The sequence below is a fragment of the Acromyrmex echinatior genome, chromosome 13, assembly GCF_024713525.1.
Source record: "Acromyrmex echinatior isolate Ae372 chromosome 13, ASM2471352v2, whole genome shotgun sequence".
Lineage (NCBI taxonomy): Eukaryota > Metazoa > Arthropoda > Insecta > Hymenoptera > Formicidae > Acromyrmex > Acromyrmex echinatior.
Genome location: NC_141864.1, coordinates 4596479 through 4624231, shown reverse-complemented (window position 1 = coordinate 4624231; position 27753 = coordinate 4596479). Strand labels below are relative to the sequence as shown.

Genomic DNA, 27753 nt, shown 5'->3' with positions numbered 1-27753 from the left:
CACTGTCATACATGCCCCGCTTTTACAGCTGAAGAGACCTCTTTACAGAAACGCGTACGTCCAATATGCTACGCTTCCGCTGGAAATCACGAATATATTCCAGAAATACACGGAAGAGTGTGTCGCGATTGGATGGGGTCGACATATACCCGATTCAAACGTAAGCAAGTTTACAAAGCGTTTTATTAAATAATAAATACGGCATATAAATGAGGATAATATATTCCGATGGAAGAAATATCTTGCATTTTTTTTTCTTTTTTTTTTGTGAATGAAAACCAATAAAAAATGGATATACAAACTCTTTTTTCTAGCATTATAAAGGGTTTGATCTATCATGAAATAATGATAGAACAATTTTAAATTCCGTTTAAAGCAAACTTTTTCCGATATATTTAATCTTCATCAGTTATTCTTTAATATCTATTCTTTATTAGTTTATTTTAGAATCTCTTATCGCGTTTTTCTTTAAAAAAGAAATTTATTTAAATTAATAATTTACTTTGAAAACATGGCACAATTTAATAAAATTTAAGAAGAAATACAAGAAGTTAGTTGACCAATGAATAACATATTTCTTTAATTTTCTCGTGACTCATTGTTAGCAAGGAAGTGGTACGTATTTGCGACACGTTCGAATTCCATTAATCTCGCCTGACAAATGTCCTATGCCGCAAGTGCACAAAGAAAAGCAATTATGCGCGGGTGTATTGGAAGGTGGTCGCGACGCCTGTCAGGTTTGCATTAAATTTTGTATATCTATATATATATATATATATATATACACACACACACACAAACACATACATATATACTTATATAGATATACAATATAGGTATGTATATATATATATAAAAATATACGTACATATATAGGGTATTCCACCTAACTCGAGTATTTGAAATAACTCGCTTATTTTTGGTGATACGAAAAAATTTCAGATGAAAGTAGAATGGTTTCAAGGGGGAATATATTTCGGTCAAGTTGTTTTTTTTTTACTAGGTAGAAGCGTCAAAAAGTTTACCAGATATTTCATATTTTATTCTGTCACATGTTAATATAAAATATTAAATATCTCGTAAACTGTTAATTTTTTTATAATTGTACCTTTATGAACAGAATAATGAGATGAATCAATTGGTGGAATAAAAATACATAATTGCTTTAAAAAAATTTGTATGCAAAATGGATAATTTTTTAAATAAGCAAATATGTGTTTTCATTTTACCAATTGATTCACCTCATTATTCTATTCATGAAAGTATTAAGATATGATTATCAAAAAATTAATAGTTTACGAGATATTAAATATTTTATGTCAACATGTGACAAAATAAAGTATAAAATATCTCGTAAACTATTGGCTTTTTGATATCACTACCTTAATATTTTTATGTAATAACAAAATAATTAGAGAAATCTTATTGTGTAAAAAAAAAACTATTCCGCTTAAAAAAGTGGAGGTAACCTTTATATCTTTTTGACGCCTCCACCTAGAAGAAAGACAACATGACCAAAATACGTCCCCTTTGAAACCCTTCTACTTTCATCTGAAACATTTTTTCATATCATCAAAAATGAGCGAGATATTTCAGATGCTCGTATTAGGTGGGACATCTTTCCTTGGAAATGATTAAACAACAACACGTCTTTATCAGGCCTTATCTTTTTTTGGAAAAAAATAATAATTAAATTAATAACTAGAAAAAAGGAGTAATGTGGATCTTCATTTTATTTTTTGTTTTTAATTATATTCAAGTCTAATGTAATTTTAATAGCAAAAGTGGTTTCCTTTTCTTATTTTTACAAAATCTAATTTCTTCAGGTCCATTTGCGGTTCTTATAAAGTTTAAATAGCTTGAATTTATAGAAAATTCTAAATATTTTGAGATATTAGCAGATTAATTTCAGAAATTTCTTTTCATGAATACGTTCTTCTAACAATACTCTTGTGTTGATTCTGTCCTCATGAATATTTACCATGAGTATTTTTTCTCCATTTCGCAGGTATTTTTAAGGACTTCTTAAAATTATTTTAAAATGATAATTACAAAGATTTTTAATGAAAAATAACGCTCTGTAATATTTTTCGTTAAAAATTCCTAAACTTACATTACCTACTTATTAGAGAGACCAATATAGAACATTGATAAAATTTATATTTAATCATGTCCCAGGAAAATTACAGCTATTCAAGCTTTCTTATTTGTTTAAAATAAAAGAATAATACTTTAAGAATTAATTTAAGATATAAACTCATTACTTATAACTTTTTAACCATGTTTGATAATGAAAATCAAAACTTTGAAAATCATACGAAAAAACTTTGCTATACCTCGTAATAGATAAACATCAATTGTAAAAACATCGCGCCAATTAAAAAAATCATGACGGCAATTGTTTCACAATTTCGATACTTATTAAGAATAAGTCAAAAATTTTTTGCAAAAAATGATATTAATTATAACAGAATTTTATTTTAATTTAATTGAGACCCATATTAACAGTCCACATTTCTTTTAATAAATAATTTTTACACTAAACGGAAGTTTTACTTTTTACATCCAGATTCTACTGCAACATTTTGAATTTTCAGGGTGACAGCGGTGGACCATTGTTATGCAATGGAACGCAAGTTGGTATTGTCTCTTGGGGCGAAGGATGTGCTCGTCCGAATACAGCGGGTGTTTATTCTCGTGTGGATTTTTATTTACAATGGTTAAACGAAACTATTATTCAAAATAGAGCCGCGGAATATTCTTTCCAAAATATTATAATTGTTTGTTGCAGCTTACTGCCTGTATACTTTATCGATATAATGTATTGATTATCGTATATGTATAAAACAACAAGCAATAGCTACAATTTTATATTTAGCTGCAACGTATTATTATTATTATTATTATTATTATTATTATTATTATTATTATTATGTTCACCAAGATCCTACTTTAATTAAAAAGTTATTTATTTTTCTTGTATATAAATTAAAAATGTTATTAGTTTGTATACAAAGAATGATTAATTTTTAGTTGCAGATTTTAGAAAATGATTTATCATCTTAAAAAATGTCTTTTCAAAATTTATTATTTAATTAAAAAAAGAAGAATTTTGTTCATATTATTAAGATCAGTTTACGATTCCTATCAATAAAAGGAGTACTTTAAAAATCTATTTCTTGCCACTTTATCAAAAAGAAATATTTTTTTCAGATTTTATTATTTCGCAAAGAAAGATTTCGTTCGCATTATTAAAACCAATTAAAAATTTCTGCTATATCAAAAGGAACACTTTGGAAAATTATTTTTTATTGTCTTACCGAAGAACAAAATATTTTTTAAGAATCTGTGATTAAAAGAGAAATTTTATTGCTATTATTAATACCAATTTAAGATTTCTGTTATTAATAAGAAGAATCATTTTGAAAAATTATTTCTTGCCATCTTACAAAATTTTTTTAGAATCTATTATTTATTATAGAAGCTATTATTTTAAAATCTATTATTTAATGGAATAAAAAGAGAGTTTTCATGTTATTATTATCATTATATATTATTATCAGTTTAATATCCTGCTGTTAATAAAAGGAAACATTCTATTTCCATTTCCTGTACTCTTTTTGATATGTTATCTTAATACAATGGGAGGATATTCGTATCTCAATACACAGCAATAAGCGCCATCGTTTTACATTTTCAAATTTACTCTCTTTCTATATTCCCATCGTCCCTTCTTCTTCTGATCCTTTTTCTGATCTTTTAATTTCCCTTTTCTTTTTCCTATTTCCTTTTGCTTGATTTCTTGCATTCCCATTTCCTTTTTATTTAAATCTTGTGTTCTTTTATTATTTTTTCTTCACTTCATTTTTCTCTCCTTCCTTCTCCTTCTCCTTCTTCTGCTTTTTCTCCGCCTTCTTCTTTTTCCTTTTTTAGACAATGTACTGACTGTACGTTGTTCTATTTATAAAGCACATGCTCACGCATAAAGTAATGCGCAGATAATATTATGTTATTTATATCAGAAAATCGAATGAGAATCCGCACGAAGGACAAAGCAAATTTCCGGCAATAATACAACAGGTTCTAAGTGTATCCTTCTTGCGGTCGTTCTCTTCGTCTCTCGAGAATGAACAGTTACGAGTGAAAGTGATCTGGGCCTGGTTGATGCGCGCATATCTGGGGTCCAACAGTCTACAGACTGCAGTCAAACGAATCGGTATACTGTATTAATTGTGTAATCGCCGATATCGGGATGATTAATAAACGCCATTTGTTACAAAACAATTAATGTCATTTAGTGTCTACTACAATATATACAAAAAGAATACGAAACTTTCGCTATCACTGTTATCGCGAGTGATATAAAAAACGATTTGATAAGCATCGCTAACGTTAGGAATTTATTCCTTGTATAACTTTTATCGATTATCGTATACCTGTATATCTTATCAAGTAACGCAGTGAATTAAAGTCATGATATAGGAAGACGCATTAAATCTGAAATAAAAATCAGCGATTCGCAATTTAGCATCAAACACAAGATTCGACGTTTACTGTACTTGAAGTAGATGATATTGTAAATGGTTTTTTAATTCGAGATACGTTCCAGATTATTATCCAACGCATTAAATATAACGCATCGAAGAAGTTTAGCGCGCTACGATGTCCTTCAGTGACGTGGCACTTCTACTTACAATTTTATTTTTTACGATACAGACGTACGACGTTCACGGTGAGTTTACCTTTTACTAAGTCTATCTATTTATGATTAATATGTATATTTTACTTGTGCAATAACAATGTCATGTAATATTATACTCGATTAGCGTATATGAATAATACCAGCGTTTACATATTAACAAGCGAAAGTAAAAGCCGGCACGCCGAACAATGAGGACGCGACATTTTCGCTCGCGAATGTATATACAGAGTGTCGCGAAAATAGATTCCATTATTGCTTTATCTATGAGTTTTTTAATCAATTTAGTATCGATTTTTCTTTATTTAGAATTTATTTAGTTTCTTGAATGTGTGTTCGGATATATATAATTTTCGCAATTTACTGGCAATCGATTTAAATATATTTTAAATAACAATAAAACTCTAAAAGACAAAGTGTAATTATCTTCATAAGTAAATTTTTAAATTTGTGAGTATAAATTAATACCTACGATTAAAAGATTTTTTTCTAAATTAAAATAGTCATTTAAAAACACATTAACGATTTTGTATTATACTTATTAATATAACGTATTGATTGTCGTATAAAAGGCAATCTTACAAAAATTATAATTTTGTGTTTAGTTGCAACAATAATAATTACGTTTATTGCAGATTAATTCTGTCCTAAATGAATACACTCATACTTTAAAATAATTATATTAATAAGTATATTAATAATCGTATTAATAAATTAAATTATTTAATTTTTTTTGAAAAATAAGGATCAAAATAATGTCGTTTGTAAAATTGATTTGTTGAATTTAATTATTAGGTGTTGGAATTAATTCGTAGCGTTTTACAAGTGATGGGAAGTACTTTCATTAATGTATTTTTTAATGCTCATGTGAAATAAATAACATTCTTTCATTAAAAACGCTACGAATTAATTCCAACACCTAATATAATAATGTCAATATATTACATTATATTATATTGATGTCAATATTGTTATAGGACTCATAAGACCGAAACATGATAAGATCGTTGTTTGCTACGTTGCATCTTGGGCTGCCTATAGGCAAGGAAATGGAGCATTCTCCTTAGAAAATCTCCGTTCGGAACATTGTACCCACTTAATTTATGCATTTGCTGGTTTAAATGCTACGGACTGGACGATAAGAAGTCTCGATCCTTGGGCAGATATGGAAAAAGATGGTAATAACAACCTTAATATGATATTAAACTTATATCAAATTATATTTTACAATAATTATGAATTATTGTAGAAAGTTAACTAATTAAGAACTAAACTTTTCAAAATAATTAAAGAAACTAAGCGAATTGTAATAAAGATTGAATGTTAACCCAAAGAAATGGAGTGGGAAAGAGATAATTAATACATAATTCATTAAATTGTCCATAAAAGTTGTTAATTAATTCTTTGAAGACGGAAGCTTTCTAACAAAGAAACTTAAAGGAAACCTTGTTTTCTAAGAGTTTGCAGAGTCGCTGAATTTGATTTTGTGTTCTCAGAATTCTAAAATTTAAATTAAAAAAAAAATCTGAATATCAACTTTTCAAAGACTCAATTTTAGAAGATTCTTGATATTATTTAATTATAGCCTAAAGATATCGAATTTCAAACAACAAATAATCTTTAATAATTCATTAAAGAGAGTGTTACAGAGTTTAGAAGTCATTTTAGAAATTAGTAAAGTAAATGTACAATTAGTGAACCAATTGTTGGACAAAGTATAAAATATTTCAAATATTAAGCTTTTAACTGGTACGATTCTAAATAAATTTGTTATTAAATTTTTATAAACAAATTTATTTAGAAGCGTACATATCATTAAAAGTTTAGTATTTAAAACTTTGTACCACTTTGTCTAACGAATTGGATTATATCTACTAATTGTCCATTAATATATATATATATATATATATATAGTACATTTACCTTACTAATTGTTTGCATATAATATAGATAAGCTTCAAATTAAGTGAAACTGAAAATTTTGTTGTTACTTTACAATTAAAAACTCTCTGAAACTCTCGTATTAGGTGTTGGAATTAATTCGTAGCGTTTTACAAGTGATGGGAAGTACTTTCATTAATGTATTTTTTAATGCTCATGTAAAATAAATAACATTCTTTCATTAAAAAACGCTACGAATTAATTCCAACACCTAATATTTTATGATAATCAAATTATTATTTTAAATTCTCTCCGCCTTTAATGGATCCATCATTTTGAATTTTTTATTTTTGACCTTATATTCAAATAAAACGTAATTAAATTATCTTATAAGTAATTACCCTCTAGTGAGTGCATAAGTCAGTTTCATAAAAATGTTGTTAAACCAAGCATATTGTAAAATAAAAAAGAGTGATTTCAAATAGGGTCGCCCATCCAAAAAATTATTAATAACTAATTTAATACATTCGATAATTCGAATTATATTAAGCTGAAATTAATTAAGCTAAAGTTTTATAAACATAATTTGTGGAAATATCTGGATGAATATAGGAAGAGGTAACTACAGAAAAATGACAACGCTTCGTAATCAAGGTTTAAAAGTATCGCTCGGTATTGGCGGATGGAACGAAGGCAGCACAAATTATTCACTAATGGCTTCTTCACCGGATCGTAGGAGGATTTTCATCGCTAGTACTGTTGAGTTTCTCAAGTGTGTTCGCTGTGATGTATTTATCTTAATCCTTCTTTTATGTTATCTTTTCATTAGAAAGTCAATTCTTTAAGTAAAACCTTTTTTACAGAAAGAAGTTTATAATATGCGATGATTACAATCTATGATTTAATTAAACATTACAATATCTACCGATAATTAAAATTGAATTTTGATCTATATTTTGATTGATTTTATCTGTATTGTGTTGTCAATTATATTATTAGATTTTATAACTTTTTTTAAATTAAAATTTTGCAACAGAATGTATGGATTTGACGGATTGGATCTTGATTGGGAATTTCCTGGAAGTCGAGGAGGTGCTCCACATGATAAACAGAATTTTGTTAGCCTCGTGCAGGTAGAAACATTATATTTTATTATTTGTATGTTAACATAAAAAATTAATCCATTATTTATCTTGCAATAGGAATTGAAGGATGCTTTTAGAGAACATCGCTTTTTGTTAACCGCAGCCATAAGTGCCATCAGTTCTACTATCGATATAGCATACGATATTCCCAAAATTTCTAAATATCTTGATTACATTCATGTGATGGCCTATGATTATCACGGAGCATGGAACAAACAGGTTCTTCCAAATTCACCACTGAGAAGCAAAGATCGATTAGATGTGGTAAGAAATATGATATTCGTAAAAATATTAATGTACATATATGCACAGACATATTGTAATAAAAAAATCAATAGTAATGTCTAGTTACCTTATATTATAAAAGTATTCCAAAGTAAATTAATAAAATACCTAATTAAATTTGTACAATTCTTATCATAATTCTAAATAAATTAGTGAGTCATCGTTTTATTTTATAAGATGAAAATTTTAAGAGAAATAAAATATTAAAAGAATATTACATAATAAGAAAAAAACAAGAAGCATATATGTGTAACTCTTGCTGAATTGACGTTGATATCATAAAAATTACTAGAATAAAACATAAATTAAAGTTACAGCTTACTGAAATCATTATTAAAACAGTTAAAATTTTTTATTATTATATTGTACTGAAGAAAACCAAAAAAACGATCGAAACGTCTACTAAGTTATGTATATTAGAAAAGAATAAATTGTAAAAAAAATTTTACGTACCAATAACCGCGTTGGCTTATCACAACTATTTTCATTTCATTTTCTTTCATTTGAAACTCTGAGCCTTTATTACTTCAAGTAATTTTCAAATTATTACTTCAATCATTTGCCTTTATAATTTTGTTTATAATTTTTAGAATATATTTCATCGTTCATTTCTTTTTCTTCTAAATTTTAAGAATAAAATTTTAAGACAAAAACCATTGATAAAAATTTTTTGTTGGTTTATATTAATTTTATATTTATTTAATATTTAGTTTTATATTGATGCGAATATTACATAATGTGAAGCGTAATTATATAATCGTACAGTAATTAAATTTTTACCGTGTAGGAACATACTATTACGTATTTGTTACAACAAGGAGCCCCACCCGAGAAATTAGTTTTAGGGCTAGCGATGTATGGGAGAACTTTTGTTCTTACAACTGTACCAGAAACGTCTAAAATAAATCCGATTGGCCTACCTAGTCTGGACACCGGATTCAAAGGACCTTATACGTCTGAAGAAGGTTTTATGGGATTCAATGAGGTATTTCGCTATTTGATCACGTACACTAAGCTGTTAAATTCATAATGTTATATTATATCAAATTTGAGTTATTTTTAATTTTTATAAGTCACTAATGTTCTTTTACTTAATATGTCGTTAATTTAATTTTAAAAGAATGGAATTTAAACAACTTAACTAAACAAATGTCAATTAAGATTCAAATTTATTACTTATTGAACATACGTTAATATGGACGTTGTTCATTTTGAAACGAATCACAGAAATCGATGTTTTGACACATATAAAAGTTGAAAATAATAAAATGTTGTTTACTTAATAGAAAGTAGGTTATCATTGATTTGTTGATATGTAACAATGTATTCATATCATATTTAATTATTGTTTCCATTACGTTTTTTTTTTCGTATATCTCATGATTTTAACAAACAATCAATAATTGTATAACTGTTTTTTTGTAATAGTAATAGTAAATATATATATATATATATGTATATATATATATATATATATATATATATACATATATATATATATTACACATAAGAACTCTTTAACATCCAAAATATATAATATAAAATGTTTATAAATAAATTATTCATGAATAAATTGTACGTTTCCTGTATAGATTTGCGAGACATTGATATTGCATCCACAAAATTGGACAACTGGATGGGATGATGAAAGCAACACTGCTTATGCGATTAATAAAGATCGTGTTGTAGTTTACGATAATCGCAAAGCCATGATAGCCAAGGTATTTTTCCTACAGTTTTAAAAAATAATCTCTTAATGAAAATCGATTTTTTTCTTAATTACACGTTTTTAGAAATGAATATACAAACCTCGATAAAAAAATTTTTCATACATGAATATGTATAAATATACATAAATAAACACGCATAAATATTGATAAACATATATAATTATATATGAAATATATGTTCATACATGTACATCATCAGTTTTCTCTTTTGTAAAATTACTTTTTAGCATAATAGAAGTAATAATAGTAATGTGAAAACATTAAAAATAATTAAAAAGATAATTTTTGCACTATTTGTTTCAGAAAAAAATCAAGTTTGAAGAAATGTAAAAAATTATTTATGTATAATTACATATAAAATTATGTATATGTACGAGCAAATTTTTATATTTTTCCAAACTTGTTTGTTTCTAAAACAAACAATGCAAAAATTATTTCTTTAATTATTTTTTATGTTTACACATTACTATTATTATTTCTATTACATTAAAAAATAATTTTATAAAAGAGAAATGTATGAACATGTATGGACATATTTCATATATAATTATAAATGTTTATGAATATTTATATGTATTTATGTATGTTTATACATATTTATGCATATTCATGCATGAAAAATATTTTATCGGGCATATAATTCATAATTATAATTATACAAATATATTAGAGGAAAATCGCTAACACATCAACATATCACTTTGTTTTTAGACAATATTTCTTAAACAAAAAATAAAAATAAAACTTAAAAACATAAGTACAAATTAAAAAGTGTCTTCTATCAGATAGTATAAACAATTTTTATAATATATTGTTTACCAATTTTGCAATAATTAATTTTTTCATAAGATAAGTAAAAATGAGCGTCTGACCAAATAGGCTCCAAAACTGACACAGTAATGACATGTATTCCTATTCTTTTCTTTTTATAGGAATAATGTGTATAAAGTATGTACAAATGAATATATATAAGATTTTTATTGGATTATGTGCATATTTACTTTATGCTGTTCTGCAAGATGCAAATATGTAACGCGATAGTTTAAACGATTTTTTAAGAGTTTTCCCATACACAATTGCCTTCAGCTCCAATACAGCTATTTGACACTATAAAGCAACATTATAAAGATTAAGTTAGCTACGATCTGTTTTACAGACAAGTGTGTGGCTGCACTCCAATTTTAAATTTAAAATCATATTACGAAGAAACTAAGAAAGAATAACATAAATGAAACTCATTCAGGAAACTACAAGCATTTAAAATGACGTAATATTATCAATAATATAGTCACTATTTATTTGAACTATTGCAATTTGCAAAAGAAAATCGTAAGAATTTCATTTTCGCATTCGTAGAATTCGTTTTTAGCTGATTCGTATAAAAACAAGCCATAAATATACAAATTATGAGTTTGACTTCTTTAATTAGCTAAATAGATCATGATTTTATTACTATTAATAAAATGTAATAGTTAGTTTCTGAAAAATAAGGGGTGTCGCTTTAGGAGATGTATCGTAATTTTCTTCTATTACATATATTGATATATTTTATATTAAATATATATACTGTTACAACAATATTGCTGCAACTTTTGTGCTGTTGGAGAATACTTCATTTTATTTTAAGCAGTCAAATATACGAAAGATATGGAAAAATGTTTTAGACAAAAGTTGTACAGCATGACGCAAATAATAGTAAAAACTCATATAATTCCATTTAAAATTATTATTTAAGAAATGGTGATAATCTTCCTATGATCTCGAAAATTTGATTTTTTTTGAAAATTGCTTTTATTGTTATTTATGTCCTTTCAAGTCTTATCAACTCAACTTTTATCTGAAAGATTTGTCCATATCTTTAAAACAATTTTTCAGTTAAAAATTATAAGAAAAGAAAGAATTGGAAGGACGTATTAATAAAAGTAAAATCAATTTTTTTTAAATCAAATTTTTAAAGTCATGTTTATTCAAATATTTGACTGTTTAAAACAAAATGTAATACATCCTGTATATTATTATAATTAATAATAATAAAGATATAATTAATAATTCATATAAATTTTGACTGTTCTTTTTTTCTAAACTTAAGACTAGTTGCTCAAAAGTCTCGTGTAATATTTAACATTTTTTAAAAATTATGTAAAGTATAATAAATTCTTTTTTAACATTATTTTACTTTGTTAAAAAAATGATTCGCAAAATTTATATATATATATATATATATATATATATGTATATATACTTAATTGCATTTTATGCAGTTCTATTTTTATTTGCGTAAGTTTGAATATTTGAAGAAAATATCAATATTAAATAATTCTGATGCTAATGTACTCTTTTAGGTGGAATATGCAAAGAGGCAGAAATTGGCGGGTGTTATGGTATGGAGTATCGATACGGACGATTTCCGAGGCAAATGTTCATTACTGCACGGTGATATGGCTTTGCTTGATGGACGTGATTACCCTTTAATGAAATCCATTAACGCAGCATTGGCAAATAACACAATATCATCAGAGGGAAACCAAGTATCACCGGATTCATCGTCTGTGCAATTGCTCTCAAATATTGCGTTTGCGTTATCAATAGTGATGATTTACCTTTCCTTTTGATTAACTTTATATATGAATCATTAATAAATATAATATATATAAATAATATTAGTAATAGGTAATATATATTAATGCCAATTAATTACTGACAAAAAGCGTTAGAACGTGCTTAACGCTCGTTCGCAAATTGTTCCTTTTGTCGATATTTAGCTTATAAAAATATAATTAATTTACGATGTTATCTATGATAAACTTCATATAATATGCGGATTATATGTTAAAATTATCCTTATGTGTGATGAAAAATATACTATATTTGAAATAATTATGAAATATAATGTTAATAACATAATGTAAAATTATGTAATTATAGAATGTAATGTTAATAATATGATGTAAAAAAGAGAGAGAGAGAGATCGGAAAAAAATTGAAATGGAAAATATGTATAAAGATATTAGGAACAATTGTATTAATAAAAATGTATGATTACAAATTTCAAAATATATATATTACATATTACTGTATAATCTATCGAATATAAAAATTTTATGAAATTTAATATATTTTTAAGTTACACAATTTGAACTTAATTTCATGACATTACATTAAATTTAATTTATAACTAATATATATATAACTATATATGTAACTATATATATAATATATATAACTAGCAACTAAAAAATATATTTGTGTACATAAAATTTAATGTATTTTTCATAAAATTGTATTAAAAGTACATTAAATTTCATAAATTTAATGTACACATTCATTATATTTAAATAACTACTGTAACTTAGTTTTCAGTTAAATCATTCATTACTTTTAATTTCATTCATAACCACGAGCTTCATTTACATGTAAAGGACATTACATTTCTAACAGTATAGTAAAAATCGTAACTTTTTTTTCAAAGTCGCATAAAATTTTAATTTATATATATATATATATTTATTTAAAAATTTTTTAGGTTTATTTAAAGTGATATATTCTATAAAAATTAAAAATATTTTTTTATTTTTTGTTTCCGGCAATAATTACAGCCACTAAGATGTACACGAAATCAAGTCATACGGCGAGGCGCCAAACTGAATGTTTATATTTTTATTCCCAGCAAATGAGAATGGATTAAAATGGATTGAATTTTTTTCTATCCGAATGCGTATTTTAAATAGCGAATACTTTTTTTTGGATTTAATTGGATTCAATTGGATTCAATTAGATTCAATTAGATTAGATAGTATTATTTATAATACTCTTTTTTTCACATAATAATTTGTATGTACTCTACAATAATTATATCAAAAAACATGCAAAAAGTTTTAAAATGATAAATATTAGTCTTTCTTTTGAAAAAAATTATGAGAAATTACCATTTTTTCGATCTGCTAATTGTAGGAGGAAATTACAGCATTTGAGGTTGGCTCGACACTCCTATCGATTCTTAAGTAAAGTATCGATACTTCGAACGATACTCGGATCCAAATGTACTTATATCAGAGATATATCGATACCGCATTCGTCTCGATACTTTCATACTGTTCTGACTGATATTATCGTGATTAGTTATTATAATGGCATTTTCTAAAGATCTCAGCTTTTTACCTCTGTGGCAAAATGGGCCATCTCCTGGTGCATTTTATCATTTTCCAGGCACCCAGAACGGCACCGGTGGATTCCAAAAATCACAGTATGTTTTAACTATAATTCACAAACATTTTTTATCCGTTTGCAATTTTTTGTATATAACCTATACATCTCTATGTAAATCTCGCATGTCATCTTCTCTCTTATGGAACAAATTAACGAAGTGAAATTAACGAAGTGAAAAAATACTTGAGACTTTATTAGATAAATTTCCGAAATGGCATAAGGACTTGATGAGTTCTACTTTAACTCATTCTGTTATTTGCAGATCTCCTATAACGACTGGTACATCTGTCATTGGTATACAATTCAATGACGGAGTCGTTATATCAGCGGATATCTTAGGATCTTATGGATCTCTCGCTCGCTATAGAAATCTAGAGCGTCTTATGAAAGTTAATGATAACATCATTCTTGGTGCATCTGGAGATTATGCAGATTTTCAATGTATCAAGAGTTATGTAGAAAAGAAGATGTAAGTCGTTGTAATCATTCTAGTTTTTTACACATCTTTATTTTTAAAATATTCTGTTCTTGGTTTACTATATAAGATAAATTAATGAATGTTTCTGAAAATTGTTCTATAATATAATGTCATTTGATGAGATACTGAAGAACAGTGTCAATGTGGTTATGATATATAGTTTTGATTTGACGCTTAGTGTCTGATAGTTAATACTCTGTGTGGAGCCAGTATTATAATATTATAAAAATGAAAAAAATTAGAAAATCATTTATTTCACTATTATCATGATGATGATGATGATGATGGATGACTATTAATGTTTCAAACATTTTGGAAGACATATGTTTATATGATGTTTTTCAGCTTATTTTAGTATAATACTTTAGATTTATCCCATGAAAATATTAAGATCGAATTATGAAATCTTGTATACATCGTTTTCATGCAATTTTCTCTATAGTGTCAATTTTGATATTGATTATAGTCTATTTTAAAAATGAGTATCAAATGATTGAGTGCCTTTTTATCCTGATACTAGATGCACATTTTCAGCATTAAAATAGATTATGAATGATCAAAATTGCTAGAGTGAAAATACATGAAAAGGATATAGCATCTACATAGCGTTTCCAATTTTTTGAACCAAGCAATCTGACACTGAAGGTTTTATCCAACATCTTTTTGATTTTTCTGGGTATAAAGTTCTCTTTAAGTATATTAGATTTTTCAACAAATATTAAAAGACACTATTATATTACATCAATATTTTTGTTTTAGTCTGGAAGAGCAATGCTTGGATGATGGATTTAGTTTGAAGCCAAAAGCGCTGCATTGCTGGTTGACACGTGTCATGTATAACAGACGATCAAATTTTGATCCATTTTGGAATAATTTTGTTATTGCCGGCTTGGAAGATGGACAACCGTAAGTATTCAATATATTCCTTCAACATAAGCAACTTGTGTCTTCAGATTTAACATAAATCATGATTTCCTTTCAGATTTTTGGCAACTGTAGATAAGCTTGGAACAGCTTACAAAGATCCCGTCATTGCGACTGGATATGGCGCTTATATGGCAACACCTATTCTGAGAAAAGCATATGAAGAAAATAGTCAAATGAGTAAAGAAGATGCTATTCAACTTATATACAAAGTAAATCAAGTTCTTTTCTACAGAGATGCAAGATCTTTCCCAAAGGTATCTACCAAACTATCAAAATTCATGTATACGTAATTAATAATTTTAAATTGTTAATGATTTATTTCGCTCTTTTAGTATCATTTGGGTATTGTTACGAAAGAAAAAGGAGTTGAAATACAAGGACCGATAGACGTAGAAAGTTATTGGGGACCCGCAATTCTGTAAAATTATAATGTTTTCATATTCTTTCAAAATAAGTTATAATAAAAAAAATTATAGGTTGAAAGTATATATTCTTTTTTAATTAAATTTGAAAAAAAGTTTTCGTTAATTGTACATTCTTAATTTTTATTTTGTTAACACATAAAAATATGGATATAATATTCAAAATTAAAACAACACATATAAATTAATTTATATATGTCTTTATATACATTAAAAATAATACATATATTCAATGGATCCTTTGTTGTATAAATAAATGATACTAATCAGAAACTAAAGCGTTAGTATTTCGCATCCAATATCTGTTATTAAAATTGTGTGTTCGACTTGAGCTGTCCTAGAATCGTCGACTGTACAAACTGTCCATCCATCTTCTAGAATTATGGTCTCTATTGTTCCTTGACTCAAAGCTGGCTCGATAGTAAATGTCATACCTGCTTTCATTCTCGCAGGAAAATTATTTGCTATAAAACAGAAAAAATAAGCATCGAAATATTAGTGACGATTTGATATATTTACAATACATAACAATTTATTCTGAGATCAAGGAATGTTTTATGTAGAAATTATTTTATAAAAACGACTCAGATAATTTCTTATTGGTCATCTGCATCGACATATACTACTGGACGGAGCATTAGCATCGAAACCATCTTGACAGACCTAGAAAGAGAGTTCGATCGATAGGACAATAGTAGAAAGAAAATTTCCGCGCCCACACATTTACCTTTCTCTTTCTAGGTTCGTAAGACGAAAGATCAAAGACATTTCGCCGCATGCTCCGTCCAGTATTATATGTCGATGGTTATCTGTGTAATGCATTAATGTTAGTGAAATATTTTCATTTGTACCAAAGTGATAAATGTCTGGAGCACCATGAAAGTAAGTTCCAATACCATGACCCAAAAATGCGGGTATTACATTCAAATTATGTTCATTTGCTGTCTTTTCTATCACATTACCTAGAAAGAAATAGAAAGATTTTACAGTGCCGAAAATAACATACAGATAAGTTCAGATTTTAATGATATACATATTATTACCAATATTACAAAAATGCTCATTTGGTTTGCATATTTCAATAGCTGACTTTAAACATAATTCTGTGACTGTTATCAATCGTTTGCCTTCCGAGTCTACTTCACCCACTTGAAACATAGCTGAACAATCGCCATGATAACCATTAAGATATACCTATTTAAACAAAAAATATTAACTTTTTAAAGAACTTATAACATTTTATCGAATAGAAAAAAAAATTTCATTTTCTTTAAAAAAATAAAGCTACTCACTGTTATATCAACATTGAGTATATCACCTTCTTGTAAAGGCCTATTGTCTGGAATACCATGGCAAGCGATGTTGTTAACACTTGTACATATAGATTTGGGAAAGCCATGGTAGTTAAGTGGACTGGGATAAGCTCCGTTACCAATGATCATATCATGTACTTGTTTGTCAAGAAAATCAGTTGTAATACCTGGCTAGCATATATTAATTTTGTTTTATATTTAGTTTATTATAATATTTAATGCATAGATGTATATCTGAAAACTATTAATAATTCCTGGGGATACATTCCAAAAACCAAAAAGAAAAAAAAAATATATATATATACGTTGCTCTTAAAATATTATTTCTTAACTATATATTCAACATACATGTAACAATCCTTACACAGATTTTAATTGCTTAGTGAACGATAAATTTATATGGACATTCTTATTCGGTTTATGAAACTTGTGACCCCAAGATGCATATCTTTCAGATATTATCAGTACAGAACTTCAGATTCGCCATATTCTTCATCTAAACATTTGTTTGTGAGAGATTTTAAGCTGATAAGCGAGGCAACATGAATCTGGACTTTTATATAATATGTAAGAAATAATTCACCTCAATTAATGTGCCAGCTTGACGCAGAATACGACTAGCAAGTTTACAACTGTGCCTCATACATTCTATTTGATATTCATCTTTGATCTCAGGCATTGTTGGCCCTTTTTTGGGTATCATAGACTGACTGTAGGATGGCTGGGGTATGTATGCAGGTACAGTAACTTTTTCAGAAACTATCCAAGGTTGGACTATAGCGTACTTTCCAAAAGAATTATCATTACGGATATCAACAAATCTGTGTTTTTCTCCAAACTAGAATAAATAATACGTTTTTATAAAGTAATTCAGTATCTCTCTCAATAAGTGTATTAGATTTCATACATGAGAAATATATTTTATCATTTAATTCTTGATATTTATCGAATATTAAAGGAGGATAAAATAATATATTATAGGTATCATATGTGAAATAGAATGCATTCAATGGCTGTGTTCCAAAATTTACTGCCAGTACTGAAAATCTATAGTGCACTTAATGTAAACTATAGATTTTCAGTATCGGCAGTTTAAATTTTATAACACAACCAATATCTTTTACAACAGTGTTGTTCAAAATTTTTTCATCATTTATAATTCTAGATATTATTTTATATCAATATTTATTATGTCTTACTGTCTTTCCTTTTTTATCTCTAGCAAAAATTATAAATCTACAAATCTTGAACAGTATTGTCTCATTATCTGATTAAACTAATTATTAGTCTGACCTAATAATGTAATAATAAATATATATATTCTTAAATTTATAGATAAAAACAGACATACCTCTGACATGGTCTTAAGAAAGTTTGAAAGATACGTTTTAGAGGCTTGTACCATTTGAACAATACCCTTGGTCGAACGCATGTTCCACGATATTTATTTTGGATAATTCTTATATATCTCCTGGTTAATTTGCCGATCTCTCTTATAAAGATCAAAGTTCCAAATTGTTATCGTCTGAAAATCGAACTAGAGTCTTCTCAAGAAAGAGAGCCACTTTTTTGTTCCTTTTCCAATGAAAATTAGTTTATCTTCTCTTAGAGTCAGCTGATTCGTGTCGAGTAATTATTTACTTTAACCACGTCAACTCAGAAATCGATGAAATTAGGTTCATTCGACGTGTTTTTGTTGGAAACGAATGAATTTGACTGAAAAAAGCGTCACTCTGTACTGCAAACCAAGTTATTAATCTCGATTTAAGTCAAAATGATTAAAATTGATTATTCAGGTTAAGAAATCTGTCACAGCCACACAACGTATATAACATCTATATCTATGGCTATGGACATTTAATGCTACAAATGTTCCGAAGCATTTTTTGATTTGTCAGTAAGTAAAATTCTTTCTTCCAATTGATCAATTTTCGAAGCATTTGCAGTATTAAATGGCTCTCTACATCATAGATCCCAACGTTACCAATGGCTTAGTTTCCACCGAGAGTTTAAACTGGATTAGAATGTAAGAACTGACCAATTACAATCGAGTATTCCCCTGTATAGTCAAATGACAGATAGATCCATGTGACACACTGTATCACTTGTTACTGGAAGACACACAGACAGTGTCATCCAGTATGCAGTAGACTTTAGTGAGCGGTTGCATCTGATTGGCATACTCCATTAAATCTAAAAATATAGACCAATCAGATACAAGAGCTCACTAAGTGCTCAGTGAGCGATCGTCGTACTGAATGCACCCAATACATTTGGTGAGTACATGAAATTAAAGTGAGGTTACGTTAAGTTCGTGTTCATGTTGTGCCGTGAATTAAAATTACGATCAAATTTTAAGAAATGCAGCAAATACTGTGAATAATAAAGAGCTTCTTTTACACACAATTCGTATTATAAGATTTGATCACATAGTCGCGAAGGAGTTGAACGAGTGCATATGTATCTCAGCATATGCATGTTTACGCACGCGAAAAATACTATTTGTAATTATTCATTGATAAAAAATATATCAATCAATGCGTTACTTTGTGAATCGAATAAATCTAGAAGAAAAAAGTGTCGTTCGGCTACATTTATTACATAATAATTTAATGAATATTCATGGGTTTCAAGATATATTATAGATAGATATATCTATTTTATAAGTATTTCTGCAAAGTTATGTATTGGTTTCTATAAATAAATATTCCAAGTTAATGCAAATTTATATTTTTTAATTTCATTGTATATTATGTATAAGTATAATATATATATGTATACATTTGAAGTGTGTCATAAAATATATTCTTCTTAATATATTGCAAAGAGAACTTATTGAGTAAATACTGTACAGATATTAATATTCAAATGGATGATATTCTTTTAATTAATGTCCTTTTTAATTCTGAACATTGGTTAGAGATGGATAAATTTTCTTTCACACTATCAAAGAAAATTTCCACTTTTATTTTCCATATGAACACATTTGAACAAGTACTTGACCAAATATCTAAAGATAATCATATTTTTTATCATATTTTGGAATATTTTCTCATTCTTTTCCAATACATTCAATATGTTGAATATGTGTTCCTACAAAATAATAAAGTAATTTTTTATAATTTTATGTAATAAATTCTCTTTATAATATTAAGAAACATATATACAAAGTGTCCTATTTTTAATGACGACCTCAAATTTCTCTTGAACAGTGCATTAGAGAAAAATGTTTCAGACAAAAGTTTTGTAGGGGGACATAAAATATATATATATATATATATATATATATATATATATATATATATATATATATGGGTCATCTAAAAAGTATCCGCGGTTTTTTGTCATTAGATGTGTGTTGATGGTCATATATCTAGTGACAAAGTACCGCGGATACTTTTTAGATGACCCAATATATTCATATTTTAATATAATTGCGTTTCACATATTTTTTATATAATATACAATTAAAAAATATATTTAAACGTTAACTTAGAATATTAATATTATTAATACTATTAATACTATTAATACTATTAACAGACCTGGAATTGTGTTGTGATCAAAGCATTTGCCTCGTATAAAAAATTTGGAAATATGCAAAAATGCAATAAATTTCTATTTTATTTATTCGCTATCAACGATGATTATACTTACCTACTTGTTGTATATTACAAGTAAAACGAAATACATATAAAGATATGAATTTTGATAAGAATTTGTGAGCACAAAAAGTATTACTTTAAATGAAAAACATTTTCCATGAATTTTTACAATAATTATCTGTTATATAAATACTATACATATGTACTTTGATTTTACTTTTAAACTATGTTTTTATTGCATATAATATACTTGTATACATAATCTGCATGTTAACTATAGTATTGTATTATATTTTATATCTATTATTCTGTTAACATGTAGTTCTCTGTTAACAGTCTTTTTATATAACTTTGCAATAAATTAAATTATTTAATTAATTAATTAATTATAGCGATGATTCAATAATCGAGACAAGAATAAATTATTAATGCTCTATAATATCAGTTGGTTTAATATAATTCATTTTGTCTCTCGATTTATAATATAAAGTACATACATGAGTAATATAGTCATACATATAAAAATAATAGCACGTACATCCAATATTAAAATTAGACTGTATTCTGAAGACGTAGCCGGGTAAATTAATACTATAATTGATTCTTGGTTACGATTGGTTACGATTGGTTAAGTTACATTTAAGGTAAGTTTCGTTTTTACGCTCACACGCTGTAAGTATTATTTCTTCCTTATATTAAACACACTCATATATTAAACACAATCATCATTAAACATACAATAATGCTTACTGTGCTATAAGTGGTAGTAAGGAACATACTTAAGGTAGTACATTCGCGATAATATTATCAGAAGTTAAGTCCCCTCGAATGTTTGATACGTGACTTTTCACTTCCTCTAGTGAGAGAAAACTTTTGATTCCACCTGTTCATTCATAGTCGCAAACACATGGAAAAAGTGAACACTGATGAGACGCAGCCTAACGTAGCTCATTGCTATTTCCATTCATATGATGCATTGACAAATGTTTACAAAAATTGAATTCTTGTCACGACACTTTTTCAGATTAAATGATAAAAAATTATATGACATTTGTTTCATAATATCCCTTTCAACTTCCTCGCATAGCCGTTTTTTATTAACATATCACTGCTAGTTTGAACACCACAAAAAGAAACGTGACATTTTCATTAACTTTGTGTAGGTGACACGTATAAAAAGTGTGGTTTTCAATTTCTTACATCTCAGTACTGTAACCTCAATCTCATTGCAATTGTACAAGCGTAACAACGTCTTCTAGTAAAATATGTATAGCATCAATTTCAAAAAATTCTGTTTTCAATTTGCGAGTGTACCTTAAACTCAACAAGGACATAAAATTATTAAAATAATTAAGCAATGAGAATTTACTGGACGCATTGTCACTCTGATGAAAATATGTAGCTTGTCGAAGAAGTGTGAACAAAGAATTTTAACGCTTCTTAAACACTTCATCAACTTTTCATTGACTTTTAGGGATTTTGAATATTCATACGTGCCCTTCGAACTCTCGCCAAACGCTCCGTAAAGTGTGCCTGAAACACATCTGTTACATTTCCCACACATTTTAAATATTTTTTTTCATTAACATTTCTCATATGCTCTTCAACACTTCGCAAGGAATGCATGGAGCATATTGATACACTTCCTAATACTTTATTCATTGATACTTCATTTATGCTTCCTAAATGTGCCGCAAAAAGTACACGGAGCATTCGTTTTGTGTCCACTTCCAGAATATAGAAATAAAAAAATTTATTTTAAAACCAGAGAGATTTAGTGAGAACTAACTTCTCAAATTTAAAAAAACCGTACAGACTAGGGTAAAAGACATAGCATTGAAAGATTTTTCAATTGTGTTCTAATGAAATAATTTTTTGAAGTAAGCCCCTAGGACTCCAAGAAGAAAGCATAACACTTTTTTTTAGATATTTACTGAATAAGTGAAATATATTTTAAAATATTATTTGCTTACCAAGGACCTCGATTACATTTCATTCACGTTCATCCAAGAACTCGACGATGCTTCGTTTATGTTCTCTAGATTACCTAGTCACGCTCCGTTTACATTCAACGAACATTCTGCTTGCCGAAGAACTTATCTATACTTTATTTATGTTTCTTTAACGTTTAGTCGATGCTTCCTTTACATTCCACGTTCCAATTTTCGCTTCTTTCATTCGGGTTTCATTTACGTTTCCGTTACTCCTTTCTTACATTTCCTTTACGCTCCAATTAACACTTTATTGACACTCGTTTTATGTTTCAGTTTCATCAGATTGTTGAACTGCTTCATTAAGAATGGCCATAATTCGTTGAACTGTTTGTTCTTCATTCGTCTTACAGGTGTCATCACTGGTGTCATTGTTGTGATTCTAAAAATAAATAATTTTTATATATAAAATGTGGTATATTGCAATTATCTGTTATAATATATGGTTATAATTATATAACAGAAATAAGAAGACAAATGAGAATTTGCTTAAATCAATTAAATGTTTTCTCGTGAAAGACCTTTCGCAAATGTACAATAAATGTGTTTCTATGTTTGAAGCCCTTGCCACACTCCGAACATTCAAAAAACTTTTTATTGCTGTGTACCAAACTGTGGCTGGCCTTGTGATGTTTGGTACGAAAGCCTTTGCCGCAAACCTAAAATACAACACATTTATGTCTAACGAAATGTAAAAATATAAACAATCATATGAGAAATAAAAAAAGATATTAATGATAATTTTGTAGCACATACCTTACAAACATGTGATTTACTGCTTTTATGTATAATATTTATGTGCGCGTTAAAGGTCCTCTGATGGGTAAATGTAGATGGACATTCGTTACATTTGTACTTTCTTTCAGGATGATCCGTGTCTGTATGATTACGCAAATCTTGTTGAGTTTTGAAATATGTCTTACACACGATACATTTGAAAGTTTTATCAATAGTATGCCTCGCCTCTGTATGCCTTTCTAGATTCCCTTTTCGACTACAAAATGATCGTAGCAACATTATTATTTATCATTTGTTATCAATTAATTTCAGAATAAATATCGAATTTTTCTAATTGTTGTTATTCACTTAAATACTCACGTAAATGCTTCTTCACAAAACTGACACTGATAAGGTTTTTTCTCTGCATGAAGCAGAACATGACGACCCAATTCCGATTCATATTGAAACGCTCTATCACACGTTCCGCATTTATAGGGTTTAACTTGAAAATGTACGTCTTTATAATGTTGTTTCCAAGTTCTCGAAGAGGTAAATTGCTTGTCTTTAATATTAAGGAAAATTATTATTATCAAATGAATATAAAAATGGTAACATAAAACGGATAATTGTTGAAATAATACAAAGTTATCAAAAACACTAAAAATATTAACCATAAAAAACATAAATCTTACCGCAATATTCACATACATATTCTTTTGTGTCATTGTGTGTTTCTTTATGTCGATTCAAATGTTGCGATTTATTAATTAAATTTTGAGATTTAAAACTCATTTTTTTAGATTTAAATCGCAAACTTTTCAGAGGTATTCTCAATTAATTTTATTGTAATATTCTTTGAATTCTTTTTGTAGTCCTTACGGTTTAAATTTTTTCGAATGTTTACTTTCAAGTTTATCCACCTAAAGTTGTAGGAAAATATAATTTTTTATTTTATAAATTTTTTATCAAAGAAATTTTTTATCCGAAAATTCGCTGTTAACGTAATTATTTTACTCATTGAACGCTTCATCCTTAAACACTTTGCAAAATGACAATAGAATATTGATGCCTAAACCATAAAAGGTGCTATAACGAAAAAAACATAAAAAAAGGTCTATGTTAAGAAATTAATGAAAATTTTTTTATACATGAATGTTTCTTCATTTCTTTCTGATTTACATAAATAAACAAATTTAAAAACATGGTTGAAAAACAGGGAAAATAATTAAATGTAATTCAAATTAAATATGAATATAAGAACATAATGTAAATAAGAAATAGTAATATCAAAGTTGGAAGCAATATTTTTTTATAAACTACCAATGAGTATGAAAAAGGAAATATTGAAAATAAACTGTATAAAAAAAATTGTCATTTGAAAATCTGATAATAGAAATTAGAAAATTCAGTGGAGAATAGACAATAGTGAAAATATTTCGTTCTATTTTACGTTCGACGGTGAAAAAAAGATTTAATTCCAGTAACAAAATTATAATAAAGTGATAGTCGTTATGAAAAATAAAAAAGAAGAAATAGAATAATATCAAAAGCAGACTAAATCATGGGTTAGAAATTTAATTTAAAAAACATGGGATTTTAAGACACTGTCTAGAGACACGGTCAACGCGATGCTACAAATGCTTTGAAATGTTTTTTAATTGGTCAGTTTGTAAAATTCTTTCTTCTAATTGGTCTATCAAAGAATTTATATAGCAAGACTTTGGCCGGTATTCATAGTCAGATCTTATATTCAAGATCATCTTAAATACTTAGAAGTCAGGTCTTAAGAAGTCACGAACCAATCAGAAAGCTGCATTGGCGATTTAAGACATTACTTAAGACTCTTGAAAAAAGACTCGACTATGAATACTGGCCTTTGAGTACAGCTTAGGTTGTAACTTCTGAACAGTTAGGCGAGTTAGGTCCCAAGTGGGCAGGACTTTTTTGTTCGGGACGGTAACCGTCCCAAATCAATAAACACTAATCTGTACACTCCAGTCTACATGACAGATCAATAATCGTGTTACGTGTTACATTTTAGTCAAATTTAATGCTCAAAATCTCGATTCGCAGGACAGTTCCGAACTTTTTTCTGTCAGATTCTTTCATTTTACGCAAAAACGCGTCGAATGAGCCTAATTTCATCGAAATCAGAGATGATCTAGCCTCAATAGTTGTCAATTTTAACGCTCAATATCTCGCTTCGCAGGACAGCCCTCGACTTTTTTCTGCCAGATTCTTTTATTTTACGCAAAACCGCGTCGAATGAGCCTAATTTCATTGAAATCGGAAGTGAGTAAGCTCTTCTGGAGAATTACTGAAAGCTGTAAACCATGTACAACATAAGTTCACAATTTTTCGTATATATACATAATAAGAGTAAAGCAGGCTTTCATTTTGAATGAAAACGCGTTGAATAAGCCTAATTTCATTGAATTGGGAGGTAAAAGGTAGCTTTTTAATAAACACTTACCGATCAAAGTACGTGTATATAGCACTGCATCAAAATCGATGTATTAGATTTCCTAACCTCAATAGTCGTCAATTTTAACGCTTAATATCTCCGTTCGCGACGCTTAGTTCTACTAGGTTCTTTCGTTTTGTGCAAAATCGCGTCGAATTAGTCCAATTTTATTGATTTTTGAGCTGCGCATGCTAAACTATACAATTATCAAAACGAAATCGAGGAATCACTATCCAAAAAAAAAAAGAGGAAATTGAATACAAACACAAAGAGTTATGGAAATGTTTCTTAACGCCTCAAAAACCGCATTGGTAATAACTTTTTACACACAGTTTCAGAATACTTATTATTTTACATTTAATCTATCTTATTTATTTATATTTTATCGTAGTCCCAGTTGTCAATCTATCAAACGATTCGTGTCGTTCTGGGGAATCCAACATGCGACTTGGATTCTGCTGTAAGTGCTCTGGTCCAAGGATTGTTAGAATATAGTGAAATCAACAAATGTGAACTTACCGATGTCGCCGTAATACCAGTCATGAATATACCAGAAAAAGAATTTCGTATTAAGACGGAAGTAGTTTATAGTCTGAAGTCTCATAACATCCCACTGAATTTGCTAACATTCAGGTAAGTCCTAAGCTTCTGGAAAGCAATCTGAGCGTTGTGCAATTTGATTATACTCTTGACAGAGATCAGATTGATTTGCAAAATATACAAAATGATGCCAACAAGAAACTGGAGCTGATTTTAGTTGATCATCATACACTTGCCAACGAGGATTTTGAGTTGAAGCCTTCAATCGTAATGATCATTGATCATCGGCCATTGGATCCAGCCTGGTCATGGCCGAATGTACTGTTAAACATAGAAATTGTTGGAAGCTGTGCCACTCTTGTTGCACGCAATGTCTTACAGAAGAATCCTGATATACTGGATACACAACTCTCGAGTCTCTTGCGAGGTAAATATTATTTTGATAATAGATTATTAATGAACGCAAAACTTTTATTATATAATATCCAATATTTTTTGCAGGTCCAATATTGATTGACACTTATAATATGTCGGATGAAGCTGGTCGAGCAACTGCTACTGATGTTGATATACTAAATGTTCTTGAGCAACTTGGTAGACTTACATCTGACAGAACTGATATATTTAAAAAGATTATGCATGCAAAAACAGACATCAGTGAATTGACTCTTGAAGAACTTATGATTAAGGATTTGAAAGTAACGAATGGGATACCTCTCGTTGGATTTTCCCTTTTAGTAGAAGTGCGATATTTGGAATTATTTTATTGATACTATGAATTAATTTTTTAAATTAATTTAAAGTATAATTTATAACAAATTTTAGGATTTTCTTGTTCGAGAAAATGCAAAAGAAGTTATTGAACAGTTTGCTAATGAAAGAAATTGCAATGTCGTTGTACTTATCGGGCAGGATGTGACCAAGGAACATGTATCTAGAGATATTGCAATCTTTTCAACATTATGTAATCAATTGGCGAACGATGTAAATATGATTATTTAACGTAATTGTTGTATGAAATTGTATCAGTATATACACACATATTTTTATCTTATTTACAGATAATTCAAGCGTTGGTTGAATCTACTCAGCCATCTCTAAATCTAGAATTAATTAAAGAAATTCGAGAAGAGAATCATAGTCTCTGTTTGTACAAACAAAGAAATGTGAAGGTAACACGTAAACAGATATTACCAATTGTACAGAAAACGGCATTATTACACGAAAATGAGAAAATATGATATATAAATACATAGACTATTGAATAAAAAAAATGTTGCAGAGATATAAAGTTTATTAATAAAAATAATATTTGAGTACTTTTATATTCTCTAGAGTGCCTCTTTG

General features: G+C 27.8%; 6 protein-coding genes across 9 annotated transcripts; 4 read left to right on the top strand and 2 right to left on the bottom strand.

Annotated features, from left to right (window-relative positions):
• Positions 1 to 78: 78 nt before the first annotated feature.
• On the top strand, positions 79 to 4332 carry LOC105150688 (anionic trypsin). Of its 2 annotated transcripts, none has more exons than XM_087412576.1 (3): positions 79 to 160; positions 606 to 737; positions 2598 to 4332. In XM_087412576.1, the coding sequence occupies exons 2-3, from the start codon at positions 669 to 671 to the stop codon at positions 2826 to 2828; spliced, it is 300 nt and encodes a 99-aa protein (XP_087268702.1). In that variant the 5' UTR covers positions 79 to 160; positions 606 to 668; the 3' UTR covers positions 2829 to 4332. The 2 variants fall into 2 exon arrangements, with proteins under 2 accessions (XP_087268702.1, XP_087268701.1); XM_087412575.1 differs by having other exon boundaries at positions 96 to 160; positions 610 to 737.
• Positions 4080 to 12872, top strand: LOC105150672 (putative chitinase 2). Its single transcript, XM_087412568.1, has 9 exons — positions 4080 to 4216; positions 4610 to 4732; positions 5677 to 5877; positions 7193 to 7352; positions 7617 to 7713; positions 7783 to 7989; positions 8798 to 8995; positions 9603 to 9731; positions 12083 to 12872. The coding sequence occupies exons 2-9, from the start codon at positions 4663 to 4665 to the stop codon at positions 12350 to 12352; spliced, it is 1332 nt and encodes a 443-aa protein (XP_087268694.1). The 5' UTR covers positions 4080 to 4216; positions 4610 to 4662; the 3' UTR covers positions 12353 to 12872.
• Positions 12873 to 13793: 921 nt separating this feature from the next.
• On the top strand, positions 13794 to 16051 carry Prosbeta7 (proteasome subunit beta type-4). Its single transcript, XM_011063910.2, has 5 exons — positions 13794 to 13983; positions 14209 to 14415; positions 15184 to 15330; positions 15407 to 15605; positions 15684 to 16051. The coding sequence occupies exons 1-5, from the start codon at positions 13868 to 13870 to the stop codon at positions 15771 to 15773; spliced, it is 759 nt and encodes a 252-aa protein (XP_011062212.1). The 5' UTR covers positions 13794 to 13867; the 3' UTR covers positions 15774 to 16051.
• On the bottom strand, positions 15958 to 19208 carry LOC105150675 (methionine aminopeptidase 1D, mitochondrial). 2 transcript variants are annotated; one of them, XM_011063911.2, is made up of 7 exons: positions 19071 to 19208; positions 18438 to 18802; positions 17670 to 17924; positions 17066 to 17257; positions 16817 to 16967; positions 16625 to 16735; positions 15958 to 16237 (listed from the first exon to the last, which is right to left on the bottom strand). In XM_011063911.2, exons 2-7 carry the CDS (start codon positions 18516 to 18518, stop codon positions 16047 to 16049), a joined length of 981 nt encoding a protein of 326 aa, XP_011062213.1. In that variant the 5' UTR covers positions 18519 to 18802; positions 19071 to 19208; the 3' UTR covers positions 15958 to 16046. The 2 variants fall into 2 exon arrangements, with proteins under 2 accessions (XP_011062213.1, XP_087268697.1); XM_087412571.1 differs by lacking the exon at positions 15958 to 16237 and adding an exon at positions 16263 to 16436 and having other exon boundaries at positions 16501 to 16735; positions 18438 to 19189.
• Positions 19209 to 22840: 3632 nt separating this feature from the next.
• LOC105150677 (uncharacterized) lies at positions 22841 to 25996 on the bottom strand. Of its 2 annotated transcripts, none has more exons than XM_011063914.2 (6): positions 25876 to 25996; positions 24095 to 24322; positions 23781 to 23964; positions 23439 to 23676; positions 23204 to 23341; positions 22841 to 23064 (listed from the first exon to the last, which is right to left on the bottom strand). In XM_011063914.2, the coding sequence occupies exons 2-6, from the start codon at positions 24192 to 24194 to the stop codon at positions 22948 to 22950; spliced, it is 777 nt and encodes a 258-aa protein (XP_011062216.1). In that variant the 5' UTR covers positions 24195 to 24322; positions 25876 to 25996; the 3' UTR covers positions 22841 to 22947. The 2 variants fall into 2 exon arrangements, with proteins under 2 accessions (XP_011062216.1, XP_011062215.1); XM_011063913.2 differs by lacking the exon at positions 25876 to 25996 and adding an exon at positions 25277 to 25416.
• Positions 25997 to 26034: 38 nt separating this feature from the next.
• On the top strand, positions 26035 to 27731 carry LOC105150676 (exopolyphosphatase prune). The gene is made up of 6 exons (XM_011063912.2): positions 26035 to 26177; positions 26258 to 26499; positions 26562 to 26833; positions 26908 to 27149; positions 27232 to 27390; positions 27468 to 27731. Exons 1-6 carry the CDS (start codon positions 26142 to 26144, stop codon positions 27645 to 27647), a joined length of 1131 nt encoding a protein of 376 aa, XP_011062214.1. The 5' UTR covers positions 26035 to 26141; the 3' UTR covers positions 27648 to 27731.
• The last annotated feature ends 22 nt before the right edge of the window (positions 27732 to 27753 follow it).